General features: G+C 43.6%; 3 protein-coding genes across 4 annotated transcripts; 1 reads left to right on the top strand and 2 right to left on the bottom strand.

The window, feature by feature from the left end:
• Positions 1–353: 353 nt before the first annotated feature.
• tph2 (tryptophan hydroxylase 2 (tryptophan 5-monooxygenase)) lies at positions 354–9,901 on the bottom strand. 2 transcript variants are annotated; one of them, XM_078791472.1, is made up of 11 exons: positions 9,043–9,901; positions 8,834–8,950; positions 8,570–8,753; positions 7,288–7,388; positions 7,128–7,195; positions 6,857–7,071; positions 6,350–6,485; positions 6,125–6,251; positions 5,949–6,044; positions 2,383–2,516; positions 354–1,004 (listed from the first exon to the last, which is right to left on the bottom strand). In XM_078791472.1, exons 1-11 carry the CDS (start codon positions 9,202–9,204, stop codon positions 830–832), a joined length of 1,515 nt encoding a protein of 504 aa, XP_078647598.1. In that variant the 5' UTR covers positions 9,205–9,901; the 3' UTR covers positions 354–829. The 2 variants fall into 2 exon arrangements, with proteins under 2 accessions (XP_078647598.1, XP_057931690.2); XM_058075707.2 differs by having other exon boundaries at positions 6,857–7,053.
• Positions 9,902–10,665: 764 nt separating this feature from the next.
• Positions 10,666–18,265, bottom strand: tbc1d15 (TBC1 domain family, member 15). The gene is made up of 17 exons (XM_058075705.2): positions 18,149–18,265; positions 16,843–16,944; positions 16,615–16,689; positions 15,754–15,901; positions 15,481–15,688; positions 13,688–13,790; positions 13,403–13,597; positions 13,206–13,334; positions 13,034–13,137; positions 12,852–12,946; positions 12,624–12,740; positions 12,437–12,537; positions 12,265–12,364; positions 12,087–12,184; positions 11,898–12,014; positions 11,724–11,810; positions 10,666–11,125 (listed from the first exon to the last, which is right to left on the bottom strand). Exons 1-17 carry the CDS (start codon positions 18,170–18,172, stop codon positions 10,934–10,936), a joined length of 1,995 nt encoding a protein of 664 aa, XP_057931688.2. The 5' UTR covers positions 18,173–18,265; the 3' UTR covers positions 10,666–10,933.
• Positions 18,266–18,618: 353 nt separating this feature from the next.
• LOC131131220 (uncharacterized) lies at positions 18,619–21,732 on the top strand. Its single transcript, XM_058075708.2, has 2 exons — positions 18,619–19,099; positions 20,615–21,732. The coding sequence occupies exons 1-2, from the start codon at positions 18,904–18,906 to the stop codon at positions 21,520–21,522; spliced, it is 1,104 nt and encodes a 367-aa protein (XP_057931691.2). The 5' UTR covers positions 18,619–18,903; the 3' UTR covers positions 21,523–21,732.
• The last annotated feature ends 293 nt before the right edge of the window (positions 21,733–22,025 follow it).

Genomic DNA, 22,025 nt, shown 5'->3' with positions numbered 1-22,025 from the left:
TAAAAAACATATTTCGAATTAGATCCTAATTTCAAAGCAGCTTTTATGTCAGGAAGGCAATAAATATGAATATAGACCTGTAGAAAAATTGCTAGAATATGCATTTAGCAAATTTGGACCTTAATGAGGTTTTAAGTAGAGCTGCAATATGCAAAAGCAAAGGGGGGCGGGGGGACAAAAAAAGCATTTGGAACTTTAAATTGGAAAAAATGAAATAGGTTTTTTTTCATCTGATCAAAAGTTTAAGTTCGGAACAAAAAAGTCAAGTAGTAGACCCAAAAAAATTACACCTGCACCGAGCCGGAGGATCTGATTGGCTGTCTGTCCTTGACCCAAATGAAGGTGCTTACTGGTGCTGACTACAGTGCAATAACTCCTTCAATGACACATTGAAAGATGGAAAAAAGGTTTATTCTCTGATGAGAAAAAATGTCACACTCCCATCTAATTTTGGCATATTGGAGCTCTATTCAAAACTTCACTATGTTCCAAATCTGCAAAAGGTCAATTCTAGTTATTTTCCAAGTGGTCTTAAGATTTTGACTCAGTTGCCCAGTTGATACACACATTAGTTTAAGCTTATCATTTTAACAGTCCACCTGGTTTAATTACAATCATTTGGAATCAACTGGTGGGCCGGATTGAAACACTTGGCGGGCTGGATGTGGTGTGTTCTCGAATGTGGTGGGTGTCAGGAAAACACTGTTGCTTAAAGACTGACACATTTAATGGATGTTCATGAACACGTAGTATGTACGTCGCTGTTGTCAAGGCTTTGGACATGACCATTATCATGTGAGGGATGACGTCAAGAAGCAGTGGTGTCAATTCAGATGCCCATGTAGGTGTTCATCTTGCCCAGAGCGTCACACACGGTGGTGAGGTCGCTGCGAAGGTCCTGCACCACGTTCTCGATGCTCCTGGTGTCTTTGAGGAGGTCCACGCTCTGAGTGTACGGGTTGTAGTACACCGAGAATGGACGCTTGATGGTCTTTGCAAACTCCCTGCACAAAAAACAAGCAGTGCAACCATAGGGCATGGCCATGTTTGGTGAGTATGTGGTAGTACTAGTAATAAGTACTTAACAGTACTAGTACTTAGTAGTAGTAGTAGTGTAGTGGTTCTAAGTGGTTCTAAGCATGTGTTGTGATACTAGCAGGTAAATAAGTAGCAATAGGTTGTAGTAAGAGTAAAAGTAGTAGTAAGCCTGTGTTGTATAGTAGTAGTACTAGTAGCTAAATTAGTAGTAAATAAATTGTAGTAATAAGCATGTGGAGTAGTTTGAGGTAGGAAGTAATAAGCATGTGTTAAATAAGTAGTAATAGTCGTGTTTTAGTAGTACTATTGGTATGTAAATGAGTAGTAAATAGCAGTAAAGTAGTAATATGAATGGGCAGTTAGTAGTACCAAGTAAATAAGTATAAACAAGCATGTGTTGTCATAGTATTAGTCGGTTGGTAAGTAGTAGTAAGCATGGGTAGCAGTAGTAGCAGCACCGTAGTATTAGTAGTAGAAGATAAGTAAGTATACTAATCAGCATGAGTAGTGGTAATACTGACTTGAGGTATCATGATACATGCATCTCACGAGACGATATACAGTATTAAGTTGACGAGAATGGGACGAGAAAATATTTTAATATTACTTTTAATTTTAAGAAAACAACTCAACTGGACAAATACACTTTTTTTATTTTAGTCATAAAACCATGCATAATGAAATATTTTATACCTTTGCATGCATGGACTAAGCACGATGCATTTGATTGTTTGATATTTTTCCACAAATTGAAACAAAAACTAAAATTTATGAAAGTTTAAATAATGATGGCAGTTGTCGCTGCCACTATGAATTATTTATGGTGATGTGTGGTTACATAAAGAAAACAAATAGATTGTAGACAAGGGGTTTCAAACACGCGGCCCGCGGGCCAAATGTGGCCTGCAGGACACTAGTTTGAGGCCCCCGCCTTGATATGAAAGTTTAATGTTAGTGCGGCCCGCGCAAGTTTGATATGGATGCTGTATGGTATCATGTACCCAGAAAAAATTATTACGTTTGATTAATGTTCATGTTAATGGTTAAATAACTGTTAATAGTTATCCTCCCTATCCGTGTGGAAGTGGTAAGTTTTTGGCTATTTAAGTTTAAAGGAAATAACTTGAAGGCTACCGTTTAGGTCGCTAGCTCTCTAGTTTGCAAGTTAGCATGTGTCTCAAGACCCTGCAGTTGCGCAATATGTTGTAAATAAAAAAAGTATAACTGTGACTATAGTTGTGTTTTCAATATTTAACAATTAATATTGTCACCTTTTAATCTCACCCTTCAATACCGTGTGTATGTGCAAAAGTAAGTAATGAGCAAGTTTAGCTAGAAGTTTACCGCATCTTCTGTTTTGCCTCCTCAAAGCTTTCGGAGACAAAGTAAACTTCCTGGAAGGTTGTGATGAGACATTCCTGGCTGCAGGTGGTCTTGGGGTCAAAGGTCTTCACACAGGCCTGCTCTGACAAAGCATGCTTGGGGAGAAAAAAGAAGAAGAACCAGAACACGTGTCGAACAAAGGTACCCAACTACCAGGGGGAAAACTTTCAACAATTATTAAAAAAAGATTTTAATAGGGCCCTATTATGCTCATTTTTGGTTCTTTGTATTGAGTTGAGGACTCAAGATCTCTGGATCTGCACCTATTCCAGATTTATTTCATTGAATTTCCAAAATGGTCTGTTTTAATTTATTCCACCCACAGCCCACTTCCAGGCAGGTCCAACCTGCTGTGATTGCTCCACTTAGCCTGTACAGCTAACAGCTTGTACTCAGGCATGCCCATATAAGGCTCCATCCAGCAGGTGACTTCACAAGGCTCACTGTGAAGTCAGTGATCTGGTGTGAGAAAAAAAAACTCTCAGAGCCATCCCAAAGTTTTTTCAGGACTCACTTTCAAATGCGCAAACCTCATTATCTGAAACTTTGGTATTTTTTAACACGATATTATAACATTCTAACTACATTTAAAGGTAAAAGCATAATAGGTACAGTTTAAAAAATAATTTAAAAATTGTAAATAATAATAACAATGTAAATAATTGAATTTATTGATTTATATAGTAAATGCTAACAAATTCGGTCGGTCTGTGGGCTGAAAAAAAATTGTGGACCAATGGTGTAGAACACAGTGACATGCGTTGAGGCACTGACTTTTTGTGTTAATACAGGTTCCTCATTAAGAGGATAACATAAGAAAGAGGAGAATAATTCATTTTGGTTAAACATTTTTCACATACTTGTTAGACCCATTTGTGTTCATACCTTTTATTTGTATATAATGTACATGCAGCATTTCTTTCTCCAGGAGAAGTCCTGACATTGTTGTAAACGTCTGATCAACACCTGGTGAGTTTGGGTATAAAATCCTCCATCTTAGCAGTCAATTTCACTCATTCATTCAGCCGAACATAAAATATATTTAATGCATCTGACGTTTTTCCTCTGTGGAAGGAGCATCTTAAAGCTCTCACACACCACCACCGTTTCAGGAGGAAGCGGAACTGCAAGTGACTCCCGTATGACATTTCTATGTATTGTCCAATTTGCAAGAATAATGACTTCACACTTACGTTAAAGACATTACACAGGCTTTAGAAAGTCATGGTGTATAATATTCTCTGCAACATTATATTATTGGCACCATGCAGACACACTAACAGGTGCCATGAACCAACTCAGCCAAAGTTTAAAAAATGATTGGAATTATGTTAAACATCCATCCATCCAGTCTCAGTAGGGAAGCACAGACTTCCCAGTCCCCGGCCACCTCCTCCAGCTGTTCCCAGGCCAGCTGTGAGACATAATCCATCCAGCGTGTCCTAGGTCTGCCCCGGGGCCTTTTCCCGGCTGGGAATGCCCGGAACACCTTACCAGGGAGGTGTATGGGAGGTATCCGGACTAGATGCCCAAGCCACTTCAACTGGCTCCTCTCGATGTGAAGGAGAATCAGCTCTACTCTGATTCCCTCCCGAATGACTGAGCTCTTCACCCTATCTCTTAGGGTGAGTCCAGCTACCCTACAGAGGAAACTCATTTCAGCCGCCTGTATCCGCAATCTCATTCTTTGGGTCATGACCAAAGCTCATGACCATAGGTGAGGGTGGGAACATAGATCGACTGGTAAATTGATCTGGTAAAAACCAGACTCCCTCAACACCTTGGCTGCGCCTAGAAATTCTGTCCATCAAAATTGTGAACAGAATCGGTGACAAAGGGCAGCCTTGGCGGAGGCCAACGTTCACTGTAAACAGACTCGACTTACTACTGGCATTGCGAACCAAGCTCCTGCCCCAGTTGTACAAGGACCAGATGGCACGTAGTAGCGCGCCCCCCAATTCCATACTCCCGGAGCACCCCCCAAAGGACACCGCAAGGGACACAGTTGAATGCCTTTCCCAAGTCCACAAAGTACAAGTAGACCGGTTGGGAAAAAAAGGAAGGTATGTCAGTGGGATTGAGAAGGGCCTCAAAGTATTCCTTCCACCGTCTGACTCCATCCCCAGTTGAGGTCAGCAGGCACCCGTTCCCACTGTAATCAGTGTAAACCGGGTACTGCTATCCCGGTCCTCCCCCGGGATGCAGGTGAAGCTCTGCCGGAGGTGAGAGTTGAAGACTCGACGAACAGGAGACTCTGCCAGACGTTTCCAGCACACCCTAACTACCTGTTTGGGTCTCCCAGTTCTGTCCAGCATCCCAGCTCAGCCCATCTCTTCACCTGTGCGCCCAGAACATGCAGACGCAGGTCTGATAATACGACTACAAAGTCGATCATAGACCTGCGGTCTTGGGTGTCCTGGTGCCAAGTGCACTTATGCACATCTTTATGTTTGAACACGGTGTTAGTTATGGACAAACTGTGGCTCGCATTGAGTAACATCACACCACACAGGTTCAGATCAGGGAGAGGCCGTTCCTCCCAATCATGCCCCTCCAAGTCACACAGTCATTGCCCTCATGGCAGTTGCTGAGGTGCTCTCCAGGACCCACCTGATGGACTCCAAGAAGGCCGGGTACTCTGAGCTGCCGTTTGGCATGTAAGCACAAACAACAGTCAGGACCCTTTCCCCAGCCCGGGGATGAGCTCGCCGCCTGACATTTTCCCCTGCAGCAACTCCAGAGTAGAACAAGGTCCAGCCCATCTTGAGGAGTTTGGTTCCAGAACCCAGACAGTGGGTCGAGGTGAGTCCAACTATATCTGGTCGGAATGTCTCAACCTCTCACACAAGTTCAAGCTCTTTCCCCACCAGAGAAGTGACATTCCATGTCCCTAGAACCAGATTTGGCCGCCAAAGACCAGGTCACCCAGGCACCCGCCGTTGACCGCCACCCAACACACAATGCACACAATGCTTGCCCCCATAGATGGGGATGAATAAACAAACATTTCTAATAGAGTTCAGTTGATAAATATTCATTCATTCATTCATTTTCTACCTCTTTTTCCTCACGAGGGTCGCGGGGGGTGCTGGAGCCTATCCCAGCTGTCTTTGGGCGAGAGGTGGGGTACACCCTGGACTGGTGGCCAGCCAATCACAGGGCACATATAGACAAACAACCATTCACACTCACATTCATACCTATGGACAATTTGGAGTGGCTAATTAACCTAGCATGTTTTTGGAATGTGGGAGGAAACCGGAGTACCCGGAGAAAACCCACGCATGCACGGGGAGAACATGCAAACTCCACACAGAGATGGCCGAGGGTGGAATTGAACCCTGGTCTCCTAGCTGTGAGGTCTGCGCGCTAACCACTCGACCGCCGTGCCGCCTTTGATAAATATTATTTATCTTAATAATTTTTGTATTTTTCATGATGACAGGTGCCTGGCTGCACGTCACTAGTAGAATACAGCTTTTACACTTTGTGCCTGCGTACTATATGTGTACGTATGTGTGTATTACCCTTAGTTCTCCAATAGATGATAGCAATCCGGCACCGTACGCTCTCAGTCGACCTTCTTGTTTGCAGAGGCCAAACTCGATGGTGAAGAAGTAACACTGACAAGGCACACACACCCACACACAACCATGTCACCACAAAGACACACTCTGGACTCTTGTTGAGCATCCACACTCACCGTGGCCAGCTTCTGCACATCCTCATCAGTAGCTCCGAGAGATGCCAAACCGATCTCCTGGGAGAACTGAGCAAACTTGGGATCAGCCAGAAGAGGAACATGACCCAGAAGCTCGTGACACGTGTCCCTGAAAGACGAAAGCATCAACAAAAAAAAACTCTGCTGGATCCTGGATCATTTGCAAAGTGGTTCAGAATCATAAAGAGGTTTGCGTATGAGGCTCACGGTTCAGGGGTGTATAGCGGGTCGGTGCTGTGACGGACATACTGGGTACAGTTGAAGACTCTGTAGGCCAAACCCGCAAGGAAGTCCCGAGGTGACAGGTAGCCGGCAACGGGTCGCACAGTGAAGCCGGACCTCTCTGGAACACAACAAATATGGTGGACCTTTTTACTCAAGGTGACACTGGAGGTCATGGGACCGGGGTGACATAACTGGAGGTTAAATGAATTGAGGATGTAGCTGGGGGGGTTGTGAATGAGGGACACCATGGAGGGATGACGAGGTGAAATAACTCAGACACATGATATGATTTGGGGTGACAACTGCAAGGTCATGTGACCGGGGATGATATGAGTCGAGGTCTCACATCTAGGAGTCGTGTGCCTGGATAGAACATGATGTAACTGGGAGAAGTCATGTGACATGATTGTCAGTGACATGAAACAGGAAGTGACATGATGGTCAGTGACAAGACTGGAGGTCACACTAGGGTTGAGACGAGCATGTGACCTCTGAGGAAAAGTGAGACGTCTTCCAGCTGAGGAATGTTGTCCTCACGGTAGCCGCAGTGCTGACTGAGTAAGGGGAGGTTCTTCAGGTACTCTTGGCAGGCGTGAGTCGGGTACAGCTTGTTGAGCTCCCTGAAGACCACACCCCACGTGCGCACCTCCTCTGCAGTGTACTCGATGCGAGGGATGGGCTGACCGCTACAAATAATTAGCCCACTTAAAGAAAAAGAGAGCTTTTCCATGCTGGATGAATGTGGAAAAGGCGAGCTTACAACTTGTACTTCATGGCCACCTCCACAAAATACTTCCTCCGCTGGCGGTAAAGTTCATCTCTAAAGCCCTAAGAGCACAAAGCAGAAGAACGTTAAACACACACAGTGGGCATTGTCGGTCCACCATTTTCCTCACATAGAAACACAACACACAACCTACCGGGTGGTCAGCATCCAACTCAGATCCATACATCAAAACTCTGTGGGAACACTGATCCAGCTCAGAGATCTTCATGGGGAACCATGGAACTTCTTCATCATCTAGCATCAACACAAACACGCCACCTTTGTCTCTCTGACTGCATGAGGATGACATGGTACACAAGGACAATAATATGATAATGAGGACATGATAATGTGAGAATGGGATGACACAACACGGAGATGACACACTAACATGGGATGATCATATAATAACATGAGGAAGAGACGATTGCATTAGGATGAGAACATCACAATGATGCTGATAACATGAGAATCGGATAACAGGAATGAGATGAGGATGAGGGCAGGATGACATACGGAGAGCAAGATGAGAAGATACAAAATGACGACAACATCAACAACATGCTGATGACAACACGAGTACGAGATGATAACAGGGATGACACCAGGACGGCAAATGAGAATGATGACGCACCAAGAACAAAGGGTGACATGATGATAACATAAGGATAGGATGATTAACTTAATGTGGCTAAAACATGAAGATAACAAGATGAGATGACACGATCAATGACATGCTCATAACATGAGAATCGGATAACAGGAATGAGACGAGGATGAGGGCAAGATGACATACGGACAGCAAGATGAGAAGATACAAAATGACGACATCATCAACAACATGCTGATGACAACACGAGTATGAGATGATAACAGGGATGACACCAGGATGGCAAATGAGAATGATGACGTGCTCAGAACAGAGGAAGAGACGATTGCATTAGGATGAGAACATCACAAGGATGATAAGATGGCATACAGATAACAAGATGAGATGACACGATCAATGACATGCTGATAACATGAGAATCGGATAACAGGAATGAGATGAGGATGAGGGCAAGATGACATACGGAGGGCAAGATGAGAAGATACAAAATGACGACATCATCAACAACATGCTGATGACAACACGAGTATGAGATGATAACAGGGATGACACCAGGATGGCAAATGAGAATGACATGATGATAACATAAGGATAGGATGATTAACTTAATGTGGCTAAAACATGAAGATAACAAGATGAGATGACACACAATGATGGCATGATAACATGAAGATGATATAATAACTTGATGAAATTACACTAGGGGAACATGATGATAACATGACATGACAACATACAGCTGACAACATAACCTGAGGATCATAACCTAAATGAGGATGGAGATGTTGTCTAATTGGGAACGCCTGACGTCGGGAGGTGAGCTCACCTGCCTGGGCGGCCCATACATGAGCGGGTGTGTTGAAGGACAGGATGTTGACATGATCTTTGAGAAGCTCCAGCAGCTCGTTGAAGTCCTTCTTGCTGCAGCTGCAATCAGCAAAGATTTCCACCTCGTTGCTCACACGTTTGGACGCACGTGACTCGATATGGTTCAGGTTGACCCGCTTCTCCTGCAAAGGAGGGGGAAAAAATTGTAGGAGAGTCATGTGACACACACCAGCTGACCTCAACAATGACGATGAAGTTTCACCTGGAAGAGTCGCAGAGCTCGGACCAGACAACCGACCTCATTCTTCAAAGAGAATACCACTGCCTGACTCGGCCCTGCACAAGTCTCACTGATGGGACTGAAGGATGGGCGCCGCGACTGCACACACGTGAAGAAATACTCATGTCACATGAACTTCAATGAGTCACAAGACAAAAAAGATGACAGTGATGGATGAAGATGGAGGTCACCATCTGTCCGCCTGTGTGACGCAGAGGTGGCCGTTGGTCCAGCATGGCCGAATCAAAGGAGAGGCCACGGCGGCTCCAGTACTTGCTGGAGAACATCATCATGGCAGGCTGCATCCTGGGAAGTGGCTCCTGGTCGTCCTTCATCACGTGAGAGGACGCCATGGGGAACCAGTGGGTGTACGAGTACCAGGACTGGTCCAGTATGACAACTCTGGTGACACCTTGCTTGCCAAATACACGGCTCCGATGTCTCGCTGCTATCGGCTTGCCAGTACTGCCTGCATGAGCTTAAATAGTGACACAGGAGGGGGAGGGCCTAAGGGAGGAGGCGGAAAAAAATCAATTGGATAACAAAACTTCAGTTGGATAACATCTTCCTTTATAACAGGGGTCTCAAACATGCGGCCCGTGGGCCAAATGTGGCCCGCAGGACACTAGTTTGAGGCCCCCGCCTTGATATGAAAGTTTAATGTTAGTGCGGCCCGCGCAAGTTTGATATGGATGCTGTATGGTATCATGTACCCAGAAAAAATTATTACGTTTGATTAATGTTCATGTTAAAGGTTAAATAACTGTTAATAGTTATCCTCCCTATCCGTGTGGAAGTGGTACGTTTTTGGCTATTTAAGTTTAAAGGAAATAACTTGAAGGCTACCGTTTAGGTCGCTAGCTCTCGAGTTTGCGAGTTAGCATGTGTCTCAAGACCCTGCAGTTGCGCAATATGTTGTAAATAAAAAAAGAGTATAAATGTGACTATAGTCGTGTTTTGTCATGTCTACAGGGCTCTAATAATGCTTTGTTCATTTTAATCTGAAAAAAATAATTTGTCTACCCACCAACTATATGTGGTTTCTTAAGTTTTTATTATTTGCCATTTTATTATATTTATTACTGATTGATTGATTTTCTTTATTCTTGATTTGTTTATTTATTTTATTTCTTATTTCTTATTTTGTGTAGAAAAATAAAAATTAAGATATTTGAGAACAGTTGAATGTTTTATCAGAGCTTTTCTAGTTCATTTTTCTGTTTTTAATATTTTTTTTTTTTTTGGAAAACCTGATGTGGCCCAGCCACGCCCAGACCCTAGCTCCAGTGGCCCCCAGGTAAATTGAGTTTGAGACCCCTGCTTTATAACCAGATGTGGTTATGACATAATAGTAAATTTTTGATTACATTTTGCTATGTTATGACATAACGTTGTGAAAGTTTGAATGTTGTCTCAGTTTTTCCACCTTTGTGTGCTTGTGCATGCCACAAACTCTGGTGATAACGCTGGCGAATGCTCGCTTGCTGCAATTTCCTGTCAGTCAGGAAATGAAAGAGTCTTCTCTGATCTGCTCCTGCGGACTCCTTATGAAGCGATGTACTGATTACCAGCTGCATCCAGCATCCTCTGGATGGACATGCTGACATAAATAATAGAAGCATTAAATCAGAGTCTTACCTCAAACAGGTGGGTGTACACTTTTTGATTGTCCTCACTACTAATGTGGCATAAATAAGAAAATGGCACACGTTAGCAACATGCTAATCATTGTTCTTCAAACTTACATTCATCACATAGAAATAAAAATGATACATCACGCTAATAGCAAGAAGAAAACAAGAGGAGCAGAGGACTGTAGAGCAAAATGTTTTAATGCTGTTGAAGATAGATGTTTACATCTGATACGTTTTAGCCATGATGACCGGCGTGCTTACAAAAAGAGTTCCTCTTCTGATGTCACAACCAACGTGTCCATGTTGTCAACACGTGTGTGTGAGTGTGTATGGTATTGGTGGTGCTGCAGTCCGCCTACTTCCTAGCCCCGCCTACTTCTTCCCATCCGGCGGCACGCAGAGGATAAAAGTTTACGTGGTAGAAAAATAATTTTCAAGGATACGCTCGCTACGACATGAAGGCAACTTTGCGATGCTGAGAGTCCATCGATCTCAAATGTCCGTTGGTGGCGCAGGTGTGGTCGTCTCGATGCGGTGTTCTGACGACAGCCGCCGCCGCCGACCCAAAGTCATTTGAATCAGAGATGCCGCGGGTTTCCGTGTCCAATGACAAAATGGTGACCACAGATTGAGGAAGGCCCTGAGGACACACACGGATACAGTCACATGAAAAAATGTTCTCTGGTCCTGAAGCGCTGTCAAGCACCTTTGTCAAGAGACGTATCCCTACTGGGTTTTAATATGCCACTACATCACGGTGATGCTTCCTTTTACAGCCACGCAGACCACATAGCTGAGTCAAGGTCAAGGTCAAATGTATTTATATAGCACCTGTATTATCAAACCGAGTTTTAAGTTTAGCTCTTGGAGGGGTTAAAAGCAACTTTGAGCTGGACCTCATTGTTGTAGCAAGAACATAAACAAGTCAGATAAATATAAAGGAGCAAGACCATTCAGTGATTTAAAAACCAAAAGAGGAATAATAAACTGGACTAGGGTTATATGTTGCGGTCTTTAAGTACCAGTTAACAGGCAGCCAGAGATGTATCGACGACTGGTCCATACCACAATACAAGGAATTGCAGTAGTCCAACAGGCAAGTCACGAACAATTGAGTAACATGCACTCATCTGCTTACAAAGAACCATAAAGTAGCACAACAAAGATTTCGAAATATACTTTTTGACCACAACCCACAGAGGGCGCCACAAGTGTCAGGGACAAAGACATCCTACTACCTGACACTTGTTGATCTGCAGACAGATGCTTTCTGCTTTCTGGAGGATTTCTTCTACATCCAGCTTCATCGAGAGTTCGTTGACGTGCTGCCATGATGACATCAAACAAAACAGTCAGTTATCTGCAGTGCGGGGGACGGGCGGCAGAACAAAGAAAAAAAAAAAGGAGTTCACTTTGAGGATCTCATTGAAGCCGTAGTTCTCTTCCATGATTTTCGCCTTCTCCGAGTCCAAGATGGCACAGCAGAGCAGAAGGTGGAAGTTCTGACAGGGCAATCCAGTCCACATCACCTGCAGACCACATAAATATGCATCATGTTGGTCCACCTAGTTCTCGTAAACCAGTTTCAGGCCTGGACTAACCTCCCACAGTCGGAGAATATCCTGGAAGCTGAACTCTCTCTTGAAGCGGATCAACAGCCAGCGGAAGCAGAAGTAAAGATAACCAGAATCCTGAGACTCTGTAAGGCAGAGCGCACGCAAATGTCAAAGTCCAGGACCACAAGATGGCTGCCAGAACATCCTGAGAAGTCGCTGGTACCAAGGTAGCTCCAGAAGGATGGGTCCAGCAGTCTGAGTAGAGTACTGAGCTGGATCAGCTGAGTCTTCATTCCCTGCATCTGCTCCTCAAAGTTCTGGTGCTTCATGGGATGAAGAACACGGATCAGAACCGGACCTGAGACCAAAGTCACTAATAACAAGACCCAGCTCACCATTTGGTCCATGAAAGAGACAAAACACCAGAAGGCATCCACCTCGTTCTCCATGACAAAAACGATTGGCGACAGCAGATCGCTCATGCCCTGCACATAACCTACATGCGTGCACATATGAACAACACATGTCACGAAGCATGCTCATGAGGAAAGAGCCATGAAGGACAATAAGATGGAGTCTCACCCAAGTCGAAGTCATACATGCAGTACGTCATCAGGATGTCGTGCAGGAGGACCAAGCCGGGGGTATCCATACCCTCGAAGAATCGATTGGTTCGGTCGGTTCGGTTGACGTCTTTCTCTGCAAGCAGCACAGACCATGAAGCTAATGCTAGCAGTAATACATATATTTTTTACATACATACTAGCTGCTGATAAGGCAGCTAGCTAGCGAGAGTAGCATGCTTCTAACCGATCAGACTCTTGTAGTCTCGAAGTCGTGAATTCCTCTTTTCTTGTTCCTCGCTGACGGACTTCCATTGTAGCTTCATACGGAAATATTCATCCCTGTGAGGACAGGGCTCACACTTTTAGGACAAATGCTGCAATATGACTATTTGCTATGATCGTTCTTAGGATTCATTAGTGTTTTACGTTTTGCTTCTCTGCAGACTTTTCCTTTGCTCCAGTGTGCTGTTCCAGGGAAAGTATCCCAAGAGAAACTTCCAGGCTTCTTTCCTGGTGGCATGACACAGTCCCTGCAAAGAGGCAGCACACTTGAGAAGAGGAATCACAGCTGAACAAAGAACAAAGAAATCCAACTTGCCCCCCTGAAGATGGACTCTTTCAGCCTGCTGATGTGGATCATGCGACCCTCCTGGTCCTGATGTTGACTCCAAGAGTCTGGCGATAGCGGCTCACTCCTTGTTACCTGTGGCCTCGTCCCCAGGTCCACCTACAAGTCCACATATACGGGCATTGAGCCAGTTCAGAGGGACTGTAGTGGTTCTGCCGTGTGCTTACCCTGGTGATGACCTCAAAACCTGGCTCCTCCTGCTGGTTGATCTCCAGTCCCGGGATGACTTCTCCCAGGAGGTGGGCCACTTCCTCTGGGGGCCGCTGATGCTGCTCCTCTGTCCCACGGAAGGCATCAAAAATGTAGTTGGTGACCTTGGAGAAGCGGTCCAGCGTGGTCACATACGGGTCCTTGCGGAACTTCTGTTACATACAGGGCAACCAAGGTCAGTTTAGTGCACGTGACCTCTGCTCCCCGCATGCCTCCCATCACGTGGCCATGCAAACTCTTACATGCACCAGGCCATAGTTGTTGTCATCCAGGAGGTTTTCGAAGGACTGCGACAGAATCTTGTTTGGAGTGCTGATGAGCAGACGCGACTCATCCTCTGGAGACCTGGATGAGCAGCAGGAGTGTTATTATTAATAATAATAATAATACATTTTATTTGTATAGCGCTTTTCAAAATACTTTACAGAAAAATGGAGTTGAATAAAAACAAGTAAACAGAGTAAAATATACAGTAAAATACAACATTCATTCGTTTCTACACAGTTAAAACATGAGTAAAAGCGGGGAGGGGCACAGCCGCGGTTGTAGGCAACCTCCTGATGTCCTTTTTATTAACTCCACAAGAAGTACCTGCATTTGCTATGTTTTAAATTAATTAAAACATAGAATAAATAAATAAATGTTGTATTCCTGTGTTAAAACGATTTCAGATCAAACCCTCAGTTTCAGAAGGCGTGGTAAAACTTCCCTTTGTGATGTCACAGGGAGCAGCTTTCCTTATATGGGCCTTATATGAAGATCTGGACTGTTTTGGGAACATGGGCCAGTATGCAGCTGGACTAGTCGACAAACTTGCTGAAGCCCGACGTTGCTGCCAACGTTACTTGGTCGTGTGGAAGAGTAAGAAGAGAAGAACAGTTTATCAGTGTCCTAACTTGTGTTTATTTTGTGTCACTCATGGAGCAAAAGTGGTTTGTGTAGCATTGTAGAGTTTTCATACAGAGAGCGGGGTTGCTATTAGCAGTTTCCCACGCCAAATTGTGCCTCTACCCAAGTTTTTTAAACACTGGTAGTCCCGCAAAAAACATTACACGTTACTGATGCTGTAGAAAATGCGAAAGCTACTTAACATTGAGAAACGTCTTGGAAGAAACCTCTTATCTTGAGAAACTAAAAGCAGACATTTAAAAAAGATAAATCACGATTATTATTAACTTCTACAAAGTTGGGTTCGCAGCTAGCTGCAAAAAACGGAAGTCCTTATAAACACTCGGGAGTGCGACCAACCACAGTGCGGGCAGTAGGTGGAATACATTAAAACAGGCCGTTTTCGAGGGAAGCGTGGAATCCAAAGAAATACAGTTGAATAGGTTCAGATTCTGGAAGAACTAGAAAGCTTTCTGTGCTGGTTAACGTGGGTAGCTGCTTTATAGGAGTCCACAACTCAATACAAAGGGACGAAAAAATTAGCATAATAGGTCCCCTTTAATTGATGGCTAGCAGCTTATATTCTGTATATCTACTATTCTACTGTACTTGAAAAACTGACTGAGCAGTTTGCTTTCAATGGCAGTTACACCACTGGTTATGTTGCTGTTGTGTTGTGCAAGGAACTTGTTGTTAGTAAATGGCCATGCTGTCAAAGATTATGTTTGCCCCGCCAGTAAGTTTGACAAGCATGCTAACTGTATCCATGCTGACTTTCAAAACAAAAAAATTAATCCAGCAGAAGATGTTTTCCAAATCTGTGCATGCGATTGTCGTCACAGCAGTGACTTTTTCTGAGATGCTGAAGGTCACCTGATGGCAGAAAGGGTTAATCAATCTTGGTTTGGAGCTCAGACATAAGGCCGGTGACAATTTCCTGTTGTGGCGGAAGATAAGAAGTTTAATAAGACCTGGCTCGGCTGATATTTGCTTCAAAAGGAACACAATTAGCATATAAATGATGCGTTTCAATGTGGCTGAGGAGGTTTCGATGGGCCATCCGGATCACTGAGGGTGGACGTTGCCTGGTTACCACTGCTAGCATCTTCTCGTTCAAATCACAGAGGTGGTTCCGGTTTGTACTCACTCGCTGAGGGTGGCGATTCTCCTCAGGCTGTCCAGAAGCTCTCTACTTCCGCCCTGATGGAAGTGCAAAGGCGGCAGCGAGGAAGACTCCTTTCGTGTGAAGATCAGAGCAGGACCGGCGTGATCCTCCTGGATCGTGACGGTACCCAACTGACTCAGGCTGACTGAGAAGAACCACCTGCTCCGCTCATTTCCGCCCATCACAGAGCCTGGAGGAAAAACAATTCAGCTGTGGTGCATTGACAACAAAAACACTACTTCAACGCATCCTTACCATTGGTGCAGGACTTCTTCTTGAAGGACGCAGAGTTGACCAAGTCCCAATCGGTCTCATAGCTCAGCTGACTCTCCAACAGCTGCTGTCCTCGCTCTCCTTGATGCTGGCCGCCACACTGAACCCATTCCATGACTGAACTGGAGTCCTGCCAGGATGAAGATACACGTCCTGATTGGCTCACTTTGACACCCCCTGACATCCTTTGTGTTGACTCACATGTTACAGGAAGTCATTTAAAGTCTAGGCAGGTAGAGACTGTTCAATGAGTCCCTACTGTCAGTCGGTCGAACCTTTACACAGAGTCAAAAGAACAAGTCTTTGTATTGAGTCTGTTGAATTACTCTTCATGGTGAATCCCTTCAACAGCTACTCTGAGTCAGCTGGAACGAGAGGATCCAGAGGAACGGGTCTTCATGAAAAATCAATTCAAACGTAACAAAGAGTCGGCTGAATGAGTGTTTGTATTCAGTCTGCTGAACAAATCTTTAAGGGGACTCTTTAAGGGGCAGTTTTTTTAGCGAGTCAACATAGTTAGTCTTTGAAGAGAGTCAGCTACAAAACATAACATATATAGTGTATTATATGATAGTCTGGTGAAACCATGTATCCATATAAGCAAACGAATAAAAAATAGAGTCCGCTGAGCATGACAAAATGGAAATCTTTCTTTTCCACCGTCATATTGTACGTCAATGTTTAATATTTTTTATGCGCTTTTTCTAAGCTGTAAACTAATATGAAAGTAAAGGACACTTTGTTCCCCAAAAGGATCACAAAAGTGTCAATGATGTCAGTGTACTCATATTGTGAGCTAACATTAAAATACATTTGTGATATTTTGACGGCGCACACACACACCTTAGCAGCACACAACATATGTGAGGGGTCCACCGAATCTTCCAGAGGTGTGAACTCCATCATCACATCCCCATCCTGACAAGGAGGACACAGGTACTGTCAGTGACCTTACAAACTTTCAAGAAAGAAAGCACCTAATCGGCTAACTCTAAAGCCTTAATCTTTGTCTGAAACATGAAAGACAAATCGCAGTACACCAACCAGCAATCATTTGACTTTGTGTTTTACCTTTTCGACAAGTTGAAGTGAGCCACAAACGAGAACATCATGCTCCACGCCGATTTCATCACCGCTTGGATGGATGAAAACCCCTTCGTGCTCAAAGAGAACCTGACACAACATCTTGATGTTAACAAATATAACTTAAATAAAAGATGATGATGTTAGTTGCTGGGGCATGGGGTGTTACGGCAAAGATGGAACAACAAACCCATGCTTTGTACTCAGATGCAGCTCAACAAAACCTGAATTCCCCAAAGTTCAACGGTGATTATCAACTTACCTTGTTAAGTCTGGTTTTTGGCTTTGGGCTTCATATAAGAATTGGATGTTATATTATTCTACTTCAACTTAAAAATGTAACCATCCCAACTGGTGTAGTTTACAAAATGAGCCAAGTAATTATTATGTTGCATTATGAGGAGTTCCCAAAATACTTCACTGCCAAAAGCAACAATATTATCATTTGATATTGCATTTTATTCCAGATGCTCAGCTCAAAAAGTGAACACTTATGACTTTAGCCTAAGTTACAAAGGTGATGCTGGCACTTTTAAAGAGGGCTACCTTCATTGTACAGGCAAGCCCAGCTTTAGACTCAACACACCTTGCTAACTCAATAAACTCGCTTCCCAATATACTCCCAGGGTCCTCCAAACACATCCCATAAGGTGTTATTGTCGTGCAGCTGAAGGTACACTACAATAGGACATGTCAAGGTCCTACATCCGTCAATGTACTGTAGATGGCATCAATAATAAAAGCAATTGGAACAGGTAATTCCACCCCCCATCCCACAGTGACGTTAAATCTATAGACCCCGCCAGATTATTCCTGTTCAATAAAACAACGAAATTCAAAGCACTTTCCTTGAACTCTGCTACACAAACATCTAGCAGCTGCATGCAATATTTAACACAGCAACTTTGATATAAACAAACTTCTGTGTGGCGTCACAGAACACAACAGGCGTCTTTAGCATCCATTTTATGACTCAAATAATGTTATTTTTTACATTATCATAATATAAATATTAATTGTCATGTAATATTTTCAGCCATATTTGATTTGACCGTTTTAATGAAGATTCACTTGGTCATGGCTAGGAGTTTAGCTTTTTTAACATAACATGAATCTTCCAAGCTTCAAGTTAGCCAGCTAGCAAACTGCTAACAGCACACTCCTGTACCCCGCGGAAGATGCTGTGGGCGGCCCTCAGAGCTATAAAGATGGGCCCTTTCCAGCGAATAAACGCCCAACGAAAACATCTACCTGGAAAAAAGTTACTACGATATGAACCTGGGTTTGTTTTTACCTTTGCAGCAAAATTCGCCGCCATGTTGCCAGCTCTTCAGCTATGACGACAGGATCACGTGGCTGTCAAACGCCAAAACAACACTGACGTCAGCTTCCGGCCGGCAAGGTTGCTGACGCATGCGCAGTGTTCGACAGCTGTCCGAGTGTCGGGTTGATGTTGCAGTGCTGCCACCTTTCGAATTAACTCAGATGAACCCATTGATGCTGTTGTTAGTGTGTGCGCACGTGTGTGTATAAACATGTATATTCATTGAAACAAAGATGTAGACAGTTTATTCCTATCTTTACTGACATTTTATTTATTTTACTTAAACGTTTCATGTTTAAAATGTACATAGAGTAACGATTCAGTTTAAGGAGAGAATAGGATACGGTGGTTGTTGAAAAATATAAACAAAAACCGGGACAGATTTTGAAAACAAATTCAAAGTATAAATAGTGTAATGACACTCCACGCCTGAGAGAGGCGACTGCGCTATAATTTACTGGTTGTGTATTACCGGAAGAAGTAAACAAGGCAAGGGAAATGGTTGGTAGGATAGCGGGCAGTATCGTTATTTGCTTATTTTTTACGTTTGTATTTTTGTTTGTCTTGTAACAGACTGCACATTATTCGTTGTGTATGTTAGGATAAATTCGTCTCAGTTAACTTTGAAGCTTCTCTGGCTATCTTAGCTTGCTAGCTGCTCAAAAGAGACGCGGAAGCAGAGCGAAGCGCGTCGACTCAAGTGTGAGTGTTGAGATTGTGTGAACATGTGTAAAGTACAGATGCTAAGAGCGTTGGTGAACCAGCGGCTAACTGCGGCGGTTGAAGAAATATTTGTAGTGTTCGAAAAGACGATAGCGGAGTACGAGGAGGAACTTTCTCGAACAAAAGGCGAGAACGAGCGACAGCGTCAACTGCTGGACGCCTTTTTCAAGAAACAAGGCGTTCTGTTACATAGACCAGGTTTGTTTCATTCTTTCTCACGCACTTGATGAACTCTCATTCACTTTTCTTTGTATGTCCTGCTTGTAGAACATCCATTATTTTCTATGCCGCTTATTCTCACTAGGGTCGCGGGTATGCTGGAGCCTATCCCAGGCGGGGTACACCCTTTGCTGGTTGCCAGCCAATCACAGGGCCCATATAGACGACTATTCATACCTATGGACAATTTGGAGTCGCCAATTAACCTAGCATGTTTTTGGAATGTGGGAGGAAACCGGAGTACCCGGAGAAAACCCCACACATGCACGGGGAGAACATGCAAACTCCACACAGGTCTTCCGGATCTCCTGACTGTGTGGCCAACATGCTAACCACTCGGCCAAAACACCGTCGAATGAAGGTGTTTACATGCCTTCAAAAGGCTGCATTCGGCCCAAACCTATTTTTTTTACCTTTATCTGTTTATTACGAAGCAGGATTTAACTCTGCCTATGCATTACTATGAAAATGGCTAATCATTGATTTGTGGCGTTCAGGCAAAACACTTTTAATTTACTGTGTGATTTTTGTGAGAACTACTATAGAACAGGGCTGTCAAACTTGTGCCAAGAGGGCCGAGACACTAAAACAGGTGATTTTTATGATCAACACCTCTTAATTTGAGGGAAGGATCTCATCCTTTAAATCACCTGCTGGAGAAACTGGTTGGACAGAAAACCTGCCGTGTCTGAGCCCTTTATTGCATGAGTTTGACACCCCTGCTCTAGAACGTCTGGGTTATCGCTGCCAGCTTCTGGGGTTGAATATTTACAAAGCAAAACAGTGTGGTTATAGTGTCCATAAAGGACAGTCTATAGCAGGGGTCTCAAACTCGATTTACCTGGGGGCCACTGGAGCAAGGCTGGGCCGCATCAGGTCCCTCCCCCCCAAAAAAAACGCATTTATTAAAAACAGGATAGACAAATTATTTTTTTCAGATTAAAATGAACAAAGCATTATTAGAGCCCTGTAGAAATGACAAAACACGACTATAGTCACATTTATACTCTTTTTATTTACAACATATTGCGCAACTGCAGGGTCTTGAGACACATGCTAACTCGCAAACTAGAGAGCTAGCGACCTAAACAGTAGCCTTCAAGTTATTTCCTTTAAACTTGAATAGCCAAAAACTTACCACTTCCACACGGATAGGGAGGATAACTATTAACAGTTATTTAACCTTTAACATGAACATTAATCAAGCATAGTATTTTTTTCTGGGTATATGATACCATACAGCATCCATATCAAACTTGCGTGGGCCGCACTAACATTAAACTTTCATATAAAGGCGGGGGCCTCAAACTGGTGTCCTGCGGGCCACATTTGGCATGCGGGCCGCGTGTTTCAGACCCCTGGTCTATATTTTCCATTTTTGGGTATTTCTCATTTACAAACATGACCTGTCCAAGAGTAAATGTCACCATAGTGACTGATGGGATCCTTAGAATATATTTCTAAAGCGTGTTTTTGTCTTCTTATATCTTGCAGACATCAGTGAAGAAGCTCTTTCCTCCGAGAAGCAGGAGTGGAGCTCCTGGATGGCACAGAAGGAGGCCTGGCCCCCCCACATTAAAGAGGAAGAGAAGGATCACAGCATCAGTCAGGAAGGAGAAGATTTTGAAGAACTGGAAGAGTTTCTAGTGATTCGTGTCCCTGTAAAGAGTGAAGACGAAGAAGACAAAGTTGGTAGTGAGGAGAATAGAGGGGTGGAGCCTCCGAGCAACAGCTCAACTCAACACATAACAGAAGCTGATGGAGACCACTGTGGAAGACCACAAGCGGACATCATAGCTCCATTATCCGATAGTGACGACACAATGTCACACTTTCCTGACACTGATGAAGACTCTAAAGCTGATAGGACATGTCACACTGACAGCACACATTGGAAATGCCCTCAATGTAGCAAAACCTTTAATTACCATAGTAATCTGAAAATACACATGAGGACCCATACAGGAGAGAAACCATACATCTGCTCAATTTGTGGTAAAAGTTACTCTCAGAAAGTACATTTGACAATACACACAAGAACACACACCGGAGAGAAACCCTTTTCCTGTTCAGAGTGTGGTATAGGCTTTGTACGAAGGGATGAGTTGAAAATACACACCAGAATACACACCGGAGAGAAACCTTTTTCCTGCTCAATGTGTGGTATAAATTTTGTACGAAATCAAGATTTAAAAAGACACATGAGAATACACACTGGAGAAAAACCTTTTTCTTGTTCGGTCTGTAACAAAAGATTTTGTGATCGAACACCGCTTGTAAGACACATGAGATTACACACCGGCGAAAAAGTGTTCAGCTGCAGTGTGTGTGGCGAAAGATTCTCTTATAAGTACCAGGTTAACAATCACCAGTGTGCTGGTGAGAGCAGTAGCAGGAAATGACGCTGCGGTGTGATTGCGTTGTCGTGTGTCTAACATACATACACGTTAATGTGCAATAAATCTGCAATTATTTCATTGCAGTAAAAATACAAAAACTGTCAGTTTTATTTAATTGAATTTGAACTTGAGGTGAGGGAACAGCTGCTCTTAGACCTTAACCTTCCTAGTTAGTATATTCATGTAGCAAGAGTGTTCAAATACTGTATTAAATTACTTTTACTGAAATGTATTCAAGTACAAGTACATTTTTGAATATATAATTAAGTCAAAGTATGTTTAATGGTGCCTGCACGGTGGAGGTTCGTGCGCAGGCCTCACAGCTAGGAGACCCACGTTCGATTCACCCCTCGGCCATCTCTGTGGTTTTCTCCAGGGATTCCAGTTTCCTCCCACATTCCAAAAACATGCTAGGTTAATTGGTGACTCCAAATTGTCCATAGGTATGAATGTGAGTGTGAATGGTTGTTTGTCTATATGTGCCCTGTGATTGGCTGGCGACCAGT

Source organism: Doryrhamphus excisus, linkage group LG1, assembly GCF_037039965.1.
Source record: "Doryrhamphus excisus strain RoL-2023G ecotype Guam linkage group LG1, RoL_Dexc_Guam_v1.1, whole genome shotgun sequence".
NCBI classification, from domain to species: Eukaryota; Metazoa; Chordata; class Actinopteri; order Syngnathiformes; family Syngnathidae; genus Doryrhamphus; species Doryrhamphus excisus.
The sequence above is the reverse complement of the archived record's forward strand: the minus strand, read 5'-3'. Positions and strand labels throughout refer to the sequence as shown.